Raw genomic sequence first — 14504 nt, 5'->3', positions numbered from 1 at the left:
TCAGCAATAGAAACTGTGCTACTGTGAGAGTGCATACTCATGCCAAATTATTTCAGGTTCAGATATTTCAGATATTTCATCCCATTTATTTCGGGATCTTTTGTTTAAATGTAAGCTGTGAAAGTGAAAACTTCTTTTTCTTTAGGACTCCATGTGGGAGAAAATGCCTCAGGAAGGGAGCAGGGCTGAAGAGCTGAATGCATTTTGCAATGATGAAACACAATTTCTGCGTTTCTTTTTGGCTGAAGTCACTTCCGTTCCAGCAACAGTGTCCATTCAGCATCTGCAGCACATTGCACGATTGCGTCTATCCCTCACCTTAGCTGCCCAGCTCATCAGTGATAATCTGTCCGGTGAGAGATAACTTCACTACTGCTGACAGTGATGCATCAGGTAGCAATGAAAAATAATCTAGAGTCTATTGAATTACATTGCTGTTGTAGACAACGACGTCCCAGATGGTGCAGAAGATTTCCTGAACATGGTGATTAAGCTCTGCGAGGACAGTGGGAATGATTGGTATCGTGTTTACCTGATCCGCAAGCTCAGTGAATGGCAGGGTGTTGAGATGGTCCAGACACTGGTGAAAGAGCCAAAGTTCCACTGGCTTTTCCCGACAGAGATCCATCAGCAGGTACACCATCATTCAAAAGCAAATCTACTATAAATATATATGCAAACATGTCAGCATTATGACATGATGCAGTGTCACTGTCAGCACCACACTTTTATTTGATAGCGTGTATGTGTTCATTCATTGTGGAAACAAAGCAAATTTGTCCCGGTTATTGAACTATTACTAGACAAAGAAGCCACCAGGACATCTGAAATCCATTTAATAACCTTATATTTGGATGTTATTGCAACTTGTTTGTGATTCTGCTAACTCCATTCATGGTGTGACCAGAGTGCAGACGGAGGCCAGATGGACAAGTATCTTGTGCATGGAGAGGAATACAAGGCAGTCAGGGACGCAGTTGCCAAGGCCGTAGTGGATGGTGATGTTGAGCAGATAGAAGAAGTCTGCGAGGTATTTGAATTTCATTTAGCATACTCCACTGCTACAAGTAATGTCTCATTGACTTTCTTTCATGTCTTTGCCCCTTTCCTGTAAATGTTAGTGTTTTGACCCAAAGGAAATGTTGTTAAGGCCATGTTAAGGTGTTCAGTGGCGCTCCTTTTAGCTGTCCTCACTATGCCCACTTCTTGCTGTAAAACCTACAAACAAACTTGGTATGGTAAATAAAGGACAGCATTTACTAAAGCCTCAGATAATTTTTGTTTGCTTTCCATTGATTTAGAATTGCACCGCATCACCGAGGAATCGAGCAATATTCCTCCTCCTAGCACTTTTCAGAGAAGTTACAACTCTGTACAGATCTGCAAATACGGGTCTTCATCCAACCCCTGAGGTATGAGAAATGATAAAATATACTTTGTGAAAACTGAATGATATATTACATATCAAGAATTTTTAGAATGCAGTCGAGTTGAACATTTTGTTTTCTTGGAAATATCAAGCGTTGCTGAGTAGTGCTATCAATCAGCATGTTTTATAATGACACAATAAAAACCTAGCTTATTGATAGTGTATATTATTTTATATCCTCCCTGTAGCAATGCCAAGCATTTGGAGAACTCATCCAGGGCTCAAGTTATCTGCATCAAAGAGAAGTAAGGGATTTTGCCTCAGCTTTGGTTCATAACAGGCTGGGAACTCTGACCATACACTCTGGTCATACTATTATGGACAACACTGTCATCGAGCTGACCATCCATCTGGCAGCTGTGCTGCTCACAGGGAGTCACCCTCTGGTGATGCCACTCAAGCAACTTGGTCTGTTTCCTGAAAACATGCAGGTAAACATGCATTATATCTGACTCTGCAGGCAATTTCAGCCCTTTCATTGTCACCTGTTCTCTGTGTTAAAGGACAGAAGGCTGTCAGTAACATAAAGATAAGGCCTCTTACAGAGTCTGCTGTTGGGAGTGCATGTTCAAACTTCAGTGGGTGGGGATTTTTATTCCAAAACTAAACTCAGGACCATAAAGTGAATTTTTAAAATCTCTGCCATGTTGACCAGTAACTCATCTCAAGCTCCACAGATGATGATTACTTTCATGTGACTTTCATGCAAACTTTTACATTTCCATTTAATTTAATCTAACAGGGAGCATTTATACCCACAATGCCTGATGACATGTTAGCTGTTGCTCAGGCAGCCATACAACAAGACTATGGGCAGCTCACTTGGTATGGTAAGTATTATTCATTCATATACAAACCACAATTGTAAATTGTGGTTTCTCCCAGCTCCATTTACTGAACGCCATGCATCTTAGGTTACTACAATAGTCTATGATCATCTCCTGTACGTTTCATATTTTAAAACAGGTGTTTGAAAGTCTTTGAATAATCTGTAATGCTCTTGGGTTGCATCATACTGAGTATGTCTATTTTAATTGGTTTCTCTTGGTTAATTTGTTTCTCACAGTGTGTCGAAATAATCATCCATGTTTCGTTGACGAGGTGAGCTATTTTTGTGCAGTTCCAGTTCACTCACTTGCAGTGATTACACACACAAAATGGTAGTAACACACAGTAGATAAGTAATTTGCTTTCTGAGTAAAACTATCTGATCTGCTGTTACACTCCAGTGTGGCCTGCCTATGAAGAAAGGCCAGTGTCTGGAGTGTGGCCAGGAGATTGGAGGGGAAAATCATTTACCCGTGGATGGATTCAGAGCAATTCCGCTGCAGCAGTGAGTGTCATTAATGCCTTAACTCAGTACACTTTTAGTGGTAAAACAGAATTTTTGGGTGACACATAAGGCATTATTTTGTGGACACAGTTTCAGTTGTGTTGTATAGTTGTTAGTAACAACAACTATTGGCTACAAATAGACTTTTTTGGTCATTTGATTAGCACAAGATAAATGATCACCCCATGGATAAGTTCAGTATTTCTATGCTTTAGTAGAAACAATCTAGTATCTCTCATAGGTCTGGTGAATCATTAGAATCCTCGAAGTTACCAAATTTGATCAGTGCTCCCAGTGTCATCAAAATGCACTCAAGCCTGTGAACAAATCTAATTCATCTGAGACTAGTAACACTAGGAAGAAAATTTTTGGCTTCCTTTTTTAAAAAGCATGTAGAATGTAGTGTTGAGTGTAAATGATGCTGTAATCTGTTGTTTTAGGGATCATACAAGACCTGGTCACATCCTGGGAGACCCTGAGCGTAGGGAATCCCTTGATGCCCTGGACACTAAAAACATGTCTCTGAGTCCCTTCACTCTGGTCAGACTGGTTACACATTTGGCCATGTTGCTGGGAGCTTCAGAGAAGTCCCAGGTGAGCTGTTATTTACTCTCAAAGTGAGGTAAATCAGCTATCTACATGAGCAGTTACTGTGCAATCATAGAATGTTGTTGGACTGAAAGCACTAATGTTACATTACATGGACATTGTTTGTAGCTGAGGTGTCTTACTATTCTGTCCAGATGATGATCTGTCTGCAAAATAGACATCAAGAATCTGACATTGATATTGTCCCTCACTCTGTGCAGTTTGTCCAGCGTATCATCCAGCCGCCCGTGGAGGATGTTTGTTTGTTCCTTGATCAACACATAATAATGGATCTGGATCAGCTGTCAGAGGCCCTGGGAAAAGGAGCTGATGACACTATTACAACGGTCCATTGGGTGCTCAGATCCCTGCAATTACTAGTGCAGTCAAGTCACTGTAAGCCCATCACCTCTGAAAAATAACTCTTATCTCATAATTTGTCTAAAGTCACAAAGAGATGAGTCCCACACACACAGATTGAGACACTGTGGGGAGACAGCAAATTTAATTTTTTGAGTATGACATGTTTACTACTGGGAAAAATTAATGGAAATCAGAATGTGAAAATGATGAAACGAACAGCATTTCTGACAGTTTTAGGTAAACAGTCTGCTTGATGTTGATTGGTCATTTAAGACACAGTTTTTAATGTTCCTGTCTGTTTCAGTAAGCTCTATAGACTGCTGTTTGCACATTAAACCAGTAAATCATGGAACTTCATATTTATTCCTATTGATTCATTAAGAATCTGGATTTCCAGGATATTTGTCAGTCCTCTGCTAATATGTACAGCCATTGTTAAGTGAGTTGTGGAGGAGATGAGAACATATTGAGAAATGTATGAATACTGAATAGAAAACTGTGTTTGTGTGAAAGGATAGGGACATAACTGTATGTGTTTTTTTCTTCTTTTTTTTTTTTTTACAGATTTTGAAAGATTAAAAAACACAATATATATGATTTGATATAATTGTGATTTTGATGTGATTTATTTTGCAAAAATCTTTCTGTTTAATTTTGTCTAGCTGATACTGATCCTTACCTAAGAACCAAAGCATCCAGAAATGCCTGGGAGATGACTGTGGCCACTGATATTATGACGCCTCAGTTGAAGGTAACATCTTTTACTGTACACACTATTCACATAATAGTTAACTTTTTTTTTGCTCAGGAGTGGTGGTGAAGCTTTTATTTAGAATGGGTAGTTTGATGATCTGTTTTTAGTCCTTCCGTGGATGCAGTTTTCACAGTTGTCGATAGCACTGAGTACTGAGTAACTCAGTACTTGAAGGTATCAACTGAAATAACCCAGTCCCATGTAGTATCAAAATTTCTGCATTTGATCCTTTTTGTAGTCAAAGCTAGAAAAAATTACCAAGCATAGCTTTGCTCTCAGAAAGTCATCGCAAGCATTACCCAACTGCCACAGCAGTTACTACAGTTGATTCACACAGTCAGTTATGGATTCAAGACTAACTTTACCTTATTTGTGAACCCAGTTGTATTCGTCTTCTTTTTTTCAGAAAATAAAGGGAAAAATTTATCATGTGTACCAAAGTACTCCATTGGTACTGGTATCAGTTTAAGGACACTGGTACTGGTACTGCTATCATATTTTCAAAATGATTCACAGCCTTACCTCCTACTAATATTTTGCCTATAGGAACTTGATCGACTCCTGCAAGAAGCAAGGGACAGCATCAGTACTGACTCCCGTGTTTCTTCAAACTTCATCATGAGGACGACCTTCAGTGATGATTGTACCTTCCTGACATCTCTGGCTCAGGGCTCTGAGGTCCACAGCTCAGCAGTGTGGAGCTGCAGGGAGAGGCTGTCACTGCTCAGCCTCACACACACTGTGGAGCAGCTTGGCCAAAAGGAAGAGTTGCCTCTTCTCTGGAGGTTCATGCAGAAGGTGAATGGCTTTGAATTCACCTCTCCATACAATGCTTTGGTCCAGAACAAGAAATCTTGCAACTACTAGCCAGATTTCTATGAAATTTGCTGTAGATATTCATATTTGAAACTTTTTATATTGATTATAGGCACCAATAGTATTTTTGACCTCCTCACCTTTGATATAGCAATTTAGTGTTCAGATTGGTGGATTCATTTGATTAATTGCACAGTCAGAGGATGAATTGGATTTTAGACACTCCATGAGATTTTCTGTCATGCAACCCACAGACCTAAGGCCAGTCATTCCCACAAAATATCTTATAATCTAAAAATAGTAATTTGCAGAGGCATTTCATGAGTACAATCTTGCTGCTGAGGGGAGATTTTAACAGCCCTGCAGGCCCTGCATCACTTTCTGCCACATTTTATCACCATTACTCATAATATTTTCATTTTAACAAAAGTTCTGGAAAGTAATGATCAACATACTTCTATTAATTTAATTTAATTATTGTCCCAGTGATTGTCAAGAAAACAAATTAGAATAGAAACCTCTTTAAAGTGTAAGTAAAAAAAATTGAATTTTCATCCTGACAGCTCATTAGTTTTGATCAACGAAAGTAAAACTAATCACTGGTTATGAGACATGATGTTCAACTGTATACTTTTTGCTTTTCTTTTTTAGGAGAGAGAATTTCGACAGATTAAGTTCCTTCCAGACATACTCATCCTGCAGAAACGCTTGGTGAGAAAGTTCCAGAACACTTCTGACCAGACAGTGGGCTCCATTGAAAAATTCATTGAGAGCCAGACAGGTACAGGTGCAATAGTTCTTAAGCTCTGACTAAACCTGCGACTTGTTTCTTTGCAAAATGCTAACATTTAATTAAAATGTTAAAATCTAATGGACTGCATCTTAAAGGATGGGGGATCTTGTGTTATGAGACAGAAAACGACAGATCTCTGACATTTCACAAACTCATTTTATACACTTTGTCTTGTCCTATTTTTGTCATACACACAAGGTTATTTTATTGTTTGTTTGTTTGTTTATATCAGAAATGAAGACATGGTATGACAAACACATTGACATCTTCCTGAAAACATGGAATCTGCTCAGAGTGTCAGTGAGCAACAGTAAGTAAAACACTCATCCTCCTCTTCATTCTCTGTAAAGGTTTAGCGACAGGTTCAGTTACAGCGAGGACATTTACAACTCACAGCAGTGCAGTTCTGATATTGTCTCGCATGTCCAGTAAAGAGAGAGAATATGTACTTCCTGTCTGAAAATACGGAATCATTCACATGTCTTCTCCAACGCACAGATGAGCTGAAGATCCCTGATGAATTTTGCAACAAAGACTTGGACCTGAAAAGCGACCTGCTGTATCTCCTGCCTCGGCGACAGGGTCCAGGTCTGTGTGCCACTGGGCTAGTCAGCTACCTGGTATCGTTACACAATGAGCTGGTGAGCGCTGTGGATAACCACACTGGAGAGAACAGCAGGTACAAAAGAGTTTATTGTTCAATGGAAAGCAGAAGACAGTTTTTCAGTTTTAATGATGCAAATGCTATGTTAACAATGATGCTTTTTGTTCATAGTTTTTCATGTCAGTCTAAAAACAGTAGATGCTCATATAAATATTTAGGTTGTTTTTGGCTTTAATTATTCCCCCTATTCATACTGACCATTCAAACATCCCTTTCTAATGTACTGTAATGTAATGTAAACCATGGGGGACAAAATCAGTCAATCATTTTAATGAGGTTTAATGAAGTTAATATGAAGGATATGAAATCCCAGCCTTTTCTTGAAAAATGAGGCCTAATGTGAATTTGGTAAAAGCACATCAGACTCGATACCAAAATGGACATGCAGACTCTTCAGATCTATTGAACGCGCGTAACATGCAAAAACACCGCAATGACCCTCAACAATTGTTGAGTGAATAATGTATGAGTTTTGAATTTTGAAGTACCAACAAGACATAAATGAAAGATTACTTCTATATCTATTCAATTACTACCATAAGGCCAGAAATCTCCTGGTCACCAGCCATAGATATATTGTGGGTGGTCAGTTTGAATCTATTTGCTGAAAATAAAACATGCTTGCTGTGCTTTTGAAGTCTAGAACTTATTTAAAACAGAAAAATGTTTTGTAAAAAGAGCTTATGCTCTTTTGAATGTTACTCCAGTAGCAAAAAGTTCATATGTGTGCTGTGATGACGATCCTCAGCAGTTACAAAGTGAATGTGGGAGACCTGATGGAGCAGCATGTGATCAGCTATGAGGTGGAGAAAGACCTGCTTCCTCTAGTTTTGTCCAACTGCCAGTACAGCTTAGAACGTGGCCATGAGACGATATCACATTATGACCTGCCTCAGATCCAGCAGCAGATCCTCACCCGCTTTCTTCAGGGAAAACCCCTCATCACCCGCACAGTGAGTAAAAGAAATGGCACCGGATATTATTGATATTATTGAATGTGCTCTGTGTTTGTATTTTTGTATTTCCCTGCTTCACTAAAATCACTATCACTATCGCTTTATTTTAGGGAATTCCCACTCTGATCAACACACAAGAGAGGGACTATGAAACAATTTTCAAAGCAGTTAAAGCCAAAGTGCATCAGGTAAATGAATGAACCCTGTACACTACTTTTGTGATGGAAAATGTGTTTCATCTTGCACAAATATATTTTAGATTTATTTTTGAAAAGTTACTAGGTCCGCAACTAAAGATTATTTTCTTAACATTTAAACTGTTGGTTATTTCTATGACTTCTTGGCGTGGCCAAAGGCTTTATGTTTTCCAGTTGTTCATCCATTCTTGTGAATTCTGTGTTTGGCACAAGCACTTGGACTCAAAGATGAACTGATTAGAATCTGGTGGTCACCAAACATATTTTAGTCATATCACATATCGCATGGGGACATATACTGTAACTACAGTGCGGTAATTCTGCTTTAGCTATAAAACACTTGGAAATAGTGACTACTCTGAGGCAGTAGCTATTCATTCAGAAGACACATATGTACATTATATTATAGCTACAGGCTTTATTAATACTTATGTGCTATTGTTTTTCAGGATACGATGTCCCGTCTGACCCAGAATGCCTTGTCCAGAGACTTGAACTCCTACAGCGAAGTGTGTGAGGCACTGAAGATCGTGGAGCTGCTTCTGGGTTTTCTTTCGATGACTGGTGGTGATCCCATGATGTCGGCAGTCACTTACCTCCAGGACATCCTGAAGATGGCAGACCACATCGATCGTCATGTATTACGAGTCAGTACATATGCAGAATCTTTGCCAGGAGTGATTGTTCAGTGAAACAGGGAGCTTGGACCTTGGACCTATCTTTATCTGGCTGATTATTATTAAGGACAGGTCCACAATTTGTGCAAACAGTCAGCTGTCTGTTTGTAATTGCCATAAATTAAATGATGTCATTAAAGAAAAGAAAAAAAAACCCATAAATCTAAAAATGGCAATCTACAAAATCAAGATTTAAGATGAGAAAAATCTCATCTTAATATTTGAATCCCTATAATAATATAGGAAAAATAATAATATCCCAATTATATCTTTGAAACCCAGAAAAAAAGTTACATTTTTAAGAAATCCTTGATGTGTGCTTTGAACTGTTACTCTGCTGTGTTGTTTCTCAGGCTCTGGGCAGATGCAACCTCAGACACTGTGTTTGTCTGTGGCAACTGCTCTCCTCCCTAAAATCTGAAAACATGCTGCGTCTCAGGAGGGTAAGTCTTGTTTTTGCAGCATTTTGGGGCTGGTTAAACGCCGAACAAGAGCACTGGGTAATATTAGTATAATGCCGTACGTTTCATCAAAACATATCAGTGGACTACACCTGTTTGATTATTATTTTCATTCATTGTGTTTATTTCTTGCTCATTTTGGTGTATACTTCAAACACAGAATTTTACTATGAATATACTTTTCAATTTACTACACATATAAAATGCCTCACACAATGTTTTCATCAAAAGGAGCCCTTTCTGAGGTATCCAACTGAGTATCAGGAGCCACTGACAGAAGAAGACAAGATTGAACTGAATGGCTTCCTGTCCAGGGGAAATGTGGACCAATGGCTGCTTGAGATGCATGAGTTCCTTTTGTTGCGTCTGGGCCGCCTGCAGGCCACCAATGACTACAACCCTTCCTGGAGGTAAACCAATTAAACAGATTTACAATTTTCCTTGTCCTCCATGCAGTCGTTCCCCCACAGATCTGATACATGCTCTGAGATGTGGATTAACCCAAATTTACATTCATGCTGTGCATTGAAACATTGTTCTAGTTCCTGTAACTTTTTCGTAATTTTAAAGAGGATCCCAAATCTGTCAGGCTGAGTTTTATACAGCAATAACAACATAGGGATCTTGATCATATTAATCTTCTTATATACATGATTTTGGTTCAATTAATATTTATAAGCTTCACTTGTCCTGTCAATTACAATCCTATTCAGCCTCAAAAAACAGAAACTAAATGTAGAATTTGCAGTTGCAGTTTTGAATTGTTTCTATGTGTGTTCAGGTTCAGGTTCAAATATGAAGAGGACAAGGAGGATAAATAATTAAGATTCATATTTTTTTTTTCTCCTTTTTCTCAGTGTGAAAGAGACAGTGTCTGCCTACATGGACCGTAAAGAAGTGGAGGTGCCACTTTACGTGGACCAGAGGTTTCCTGATAGTCTGCAGCTGTCCAAGATTGTGGAGACCTGGAAGTACTCTGTCACAGCCAAACAGGACTTGATGACAGACAGATAAAATGGATGAGCTCAGAGAGATTTGAGTCAGGTTAAAAAGACCAGAGGAATTTGATTTCGCTTTTTATTTTTATATTTTATTTTTTAAATAGCTTTTTCTGTGATGCATGAAATATGAAAAAATAAACTTTAGACTCTACAGAAACAATGAAGCATATCAAGACTGATTAAACTTAAATACATAATGTCTTGAATATACAGTTTGTTTGTTACATTTTTATTGCATACAGTTTTACTATTTGACCACCAAAATCTTATTAAGGGTAATGAATCTTCATGGTGGTACAGTGAACTAGTGAGGGAAAGAAAAAAAACATTTACATCTTAGTTTTGTTTTTCTCATACATTTATGTTTTTTTTTTTTATCTTAAAGTAATGTTTAAAAGAAATGTTCTGATAAAATTATTAGACATTGCTGTTTGTTCATTTGATATTTTTGACTAATCTGATTTATGCTTGTTCATTCATTTTGTTGTGATGTTAAGGGTTGTGACAGTGTGGGACCTTGTCTCACGAGTAACCGCAGGGATGTTTTGAAGCATGTATTTCTCTCCACTTTTCACTGAACTTTCATAGTTTCAGAAAAAGAAGGAAGTGGGAAACAAAGCATATTTTTAAGGTTTCTAAGTTTTAAAATGTTTCAAATTAAACAAATATTTTTATTTACTTTTATGTTTTCAGCCAGATCATAATGTATGGTACAAGGTTCACAGCTGTTCATTTTCAAGTGGAAAATGTTCATATGCATATTTTATGATTATAGGATTATTACAGTTTTAAGTGATTACTTTTGTAGTGACTAATAAATGATTTCAGGATTTTATGATTTAGATGCAATCTGGCTGTTTTTAAGCTAAGAGAAATGAAACTGTTTTATAAGTTTTACATGTTAATGTACCACCATACAAAATGTGTGAAGATTAATGCCACCAAAACAAATGTTTTTTTATTATTATTATTATTATTTTTAAACATTTGTCCCATTCTACATATGAATTGTTTTTTTCTTAAAGAACTGGTGAGACTTTGCTGAACTCCAGTTCTGTTCTGGGTTAGATTTATAAACCAAACATTAGCTAATCATAAAGAATTATAACCTCTATCAAAGTAATGGACACACTTTGTGCAGCAGTAAAATCTTTTGTCAGTTTGTTTCCAGGTTGTTTTGCCTGCCGAGTGTTTAGACAGATGATGTGTTCTCAATAAATGAGGCAGTTTTAACAAAAGTTGTTTAATTCTCACATTCTCATGTAAATAAATTACAACATCGTCTTCTGTTACAAAAATAAAATGAAACCCACCCAACAAGACACAAGTTGGACTTATCCATTTCAGACGTAAGAATATGAGAATCTTCTTTTTCTGGAAATCCAAATGATCATAATGTATCACCTCACAAATGATTTAACAGAAGTTTAAGTTATCAGGGACAGATTTCTGGTCCGCCCCGACTGTTCGTGTACTGCTGTGATCGGACCGTACAACGCAGCAGACTAACAGGTTACAAACCACAGAATGTTACAAACAACACAAAAGTAAAGAGCATGTAAAAAAAATATGCAACAGAAATTGGGGCTGGGCACTTTCTTTACCATGAAAACTACAAAAAATATAACTAAAAATGAAACCTGATTCCAGTATACCAACTGCTGAAAAACTTGTTGGATAATATAATGTGATTTATGATGCAAACTGATCTTGCAAAGTGGTACTGATCCACACTATAAACTGATACTACAGAAGGAGTCTGTTACCTCTGACTGATACACTGGTATATGGACATAGCAAAAAAAAACTTACAGATGCTAAAAAACAATTCAGTGCAAAAGCACAGCTTCTCTTTAACTTCTCCCAGTGTGAGTTCTGCAGTGGTCAGTTTTGACAAACACCACAGCAGAAGGAAACACCTTTCATCTTCATGTACTGAAGGAGTAATTGCTCTGAGTATGTGTTGTTGAAGGTGCAATGTTGTCTGTCAGTGCTGGTTCTTCATTCCCTGTGGTTTTACCGGTTTCTTATCCTGCTGTTGCTGCTGCAGCTGCTGCTGTTGGCCCCGACCAGGGCCGGTCATTCCTCTGCCGCGGCCGCCGAACAGGCCTGCGAAAAGAAACAAGAGAGCGCAAGAAGGAGAGAGAAACTTCTGTTAATTTTTGTTAGCTGTGAGAATTGTCATGAGAACGATTCAGATTTCCATTTCCATGGGTGAATCAGGTTCTGAGCTGAAAATTCAGGTCAAGAAGTGTCAAGAAGTCAAAATTTTGTGTGTATTAAAAAAGCAAAATGTGATCTATAATAAATGTTAACAACTAAAGCTAATCCCACTACTTTTGACTTTTCTCAAGTGCAATGATTGGATCTGATATATTTTTGTAAATGACTAAAAAACAACAAACATATTAGCAGAGGAATTTGGGAAAACAAAACAAAACAAACAAAACCCGACATTCTAATATTCACTTTATGAGAGCAACACACAAACGTCCCTGCTATGCTCTGTTCATCGGCAAGGAGTGTTTCCACTCACCTCGGCCAGCTCCTCCTCGTCCTTTGCCCTGTTGTTTGTTCTGCTGGGTGCCTCCACGCCCACGGCCCTTCGACACCACCTCCTCCTTCACCATGTCGATGATCTCATCTGGGATCCGCAGATATTTGATGGTGCTTCCTCTGATGTAGCACTCAGGCATCCTCCAGAACTTATCTCCATCCTGTCAGAGGAGAGTGGGAGCATCAGTGTATCCAAATCATCATGTAAAAATGACAGGCACAACAAGCTTCAGTCATCTTTCATGTCTGCAGAAGATCTTTGTGCCATGCTGCTCGAACAGTAACGCACAAATAGCGACTGCAACAAAAATAAAGGCAGAACTTAGCTTTACCCTTGAGGTGCAGATGACTTCTCTCAGGTTGATGTTCATCCAGTTGTCACAGCTGACCAGGTGGCCGTTGTACGTCTCTCCATTCTTGAGCTCCACCAGCTGAAAAGAGGAAGAACATCACAAACAGGCGGCTGTTTTAGTATACAGACAACACAACGCAGGATGGATGACAGAAGCTGGAGCTCATAAGTCAGTGTCTCCTCACCATGGGGTGGTTCTGGGCAGTCTTCAGCAGAGATAGTGGAAGCTGCAAAATTAAAGAAAAACACGTCACAAGTCAGAATTCACTTACAATCAACATCATCGGAGTAATCTGGACAGCATTTAAAGCAAAACAGACCCACTGTTCACCCTCATACATAGACACCTGATGCTACTGTAGGTTGCGTGTAGCATTGGAGAACCCGTAAGTTACCCAGCTGTTATTCCAATGACACCAACTCTGCCACCACTGCGTTGGGCGTACGGCGACAGGGATGGCTGTTGTTTGTAGCGTCTGACGGTATGTACTGCATATCCTAATACTTCAGAAAAACGCGTCCAGGTGTATCCAATGTATTCATTCATAGCGTCACATTACTTATCCCGGCTTGCTACAAGGCAAGATAAAAACAATCTACTCGTTTAAAATGTGATTCGCTTATATCACCACTTAAACACGGCATGGAGACTTTTCTATGTGCCAATGATGTTTTATTTAGCCATTACGGCTAAAGCTAACTCAAGCTAACATGCCGCGCATCGTTGTGACCCCTCGTTACGGTGCCGCTAACGCAGTTAGAGTTAACTGCATAGAAAGGGCGCTATCAACGTTTCATCTGAACTCTACAGTTAAATGCTTACCATTGCGACACGGTCTCTTTTCGTGTGCCTCGTTTGCTGTCTTGGCCCTTCACTAACACAATTTTACCACCTACTGGTCCACTTCTTCTTCTTCTAATAAGTTTCCGGTGTCCAGCGGTACTTTGCGAAATCATGGAGGCATTATATGATACTGCCCTCTACGGTCAAGAACGCTCATTGCACAACATTTCATACATGTATGTATCGATAAATGCACTACAAATAAAGAATGAAATTAGAGATATAACTAATACAGAAACAAACCCCATTAAGAAATCTATAAATACTGAAAAAAATAGTATTATCTATTTATTTTTGCTAGTTAGCCATTAATTTTTGTATTCATTTTCGGCAACAGTTTGTGTATTTGATTACTCTAATTTATTGTGCACTGTGTGTATTTATCTGTCCGCTTGTTTGCTTGTTTCAATTTTGAGTCTCCACGATTAATCAGCGTCTTATTGCTGCTTTGTGTCTGGCGAATGTTCCGTTTGGTTTCAATAACGGTGATAGCAATAAAGAGAGAAATGAAAAAGAAAATTATTGCTAACCTAACCATTCTCTTGGCTTTTATTTGTTGTAAAATTACATATTTCCTAACTAATAACTTTATAACTAATAGTATTAATAACTATTCTCCAAAAAAGAAGGCTATCACGACGCTAAATTTATCTTGTTCATCTTACGCTATGCTTTATTTCTACACTTTCTGTACAATAAAGTACGTATTGAAAAATGCGT

At 38.3% G+C, this 14504-nt stretch overlaps 2 protein-coding genes across 7 annotated transcripts in view; one reads left to right on the top strand and one right to left on the bottom strand.

Annotated features, from left to right (window-relative positions):
* The window catches only part of LOC124060502 (E3 ubiquitin-protein ligase rnf213-alpha-like), a 44893-nt gene extending 33246 nt beyond the window's left edge, over positions 1-11647 (top strand). For all 6 annotated transcript variants that reach the window (XM_046391563.1, XM_046391565.1, XM_046391562.1 and 3 more), the window contains 21 exons: positions 146-353; positions 444-634; positions 908-1030; positions 1302-1412; positions 1618-1860; positions 2172-2259; positions 2496-2530; positions 2659-2762; positions 3203-3356; positions 3572-3746; positions 4376-4464; positions 5014-5265; positions 5935-6064; positions 6309-6386; positions 6575-6755; positions 7489-7693; positions 7807-7884; positions 8343-8540; positions 8924-9013; positions 9263-9441; positions 9889-11647. In XM_046391563.1, the coding sequence (XP_046247519.1) occupies positions 146-353; positions 444-634; positions 908-1030; positions 1302-1412; positions 1618-1860; positions 2172-2259; positions 2496-2530; positions 2659-2762; positions 3203-3356; positions 3572-3746; positions 4376-4464; positions 5014-5265; positions 5935-6064; positions 6309-6386; positions 6575-6755; positions 7489-7693; positions 7807-7884; positions 8343-8540; positions 8924-9013; positions 9263-9441; positions 9889-10045 (3069 nt within the window). In that variant the 3' untranslated portion in view covers positions 10046-11647. The remainder of the gene's footprint in view (positions 1-145; positions 354-443; positions 635-907; positions 1031-1301; positions 1413-1617; positions 1861-2171; positions 2260-2495; positions 2531-2658; positions 2763-3202; positions 3357-3571; positions 3747-4375; positions 4465-5013; positions 5266-5934; positions 6065-6308; positions 6387-6574; positions 6756-7488; positions 7694-7806; positions 7885-8342; positions 8541-8923; positions 9014-9262; positions 9442-9888) is intronic.
* Positions 11260-13907, bottom strand: lsm4 (LSM4 homolog, U6 small nuclear RNA and mRNA degradation associated). Its single transcript, XM_046391566.1, has 5 exons — positions 13764-13907; positions 13126-13167; positions 12921-13019; positions 12569-12749; positions 11260-12141 (listed from the first exon to the last, which is right to left on the bottom strand). Exons 1-5 carry the CDS (start codon positions 13764-13766, stop codon positions 12020-12022), a joined length of 447 nt encoding a protein of 148 aa, XP_046247522.1. The 5' UTR covers positions 13767-13907; the 3' UTR covers positions 11260-12019.
* Positions 13908-14504: the final 597 nt, after the last annotated feature.

This window comes from Scatophagus argus, chromosome 6 (genome assembly GCF_020382885.2).
Source record: "Scatophagus argus isolate fScaArg1 chromosome 6, fScaArg1.pri, whole genome shotgun sequence".
NCBI classification, from domain to species: domain Eukaryota; kingdom Metazoa; phylum Chordata; class Actinopteri; family Scatophagidae; genus Scatophagus; species Scatophagus argus.
The sequence above is the reverse complement of the archived record's forward strand: the minus strand, read 5'-3'. Positions and strand labels throughout refer to the sequence as shown.

Excerpts from the sequence above, each read along its gene's own strand:
- lsm4 (XM_046391566.1), bottom strand. Across the intron at positions 13,020-13,125 it reads CTGCCCAGAACCACCCCATG|CTGGTGGAGCTCAAGAATGG; the intron begins GTGAGGAGACAC and ends TCCTCTTTTCAG. Across the intron at positions 12,750-12,920 it reads AAGTCATCTGCACCTCAAGG|GATGGAGATAAGTTCTGGAG; the intron begins GTAAAGCTAAGT and ends CTCCTCTGACAG.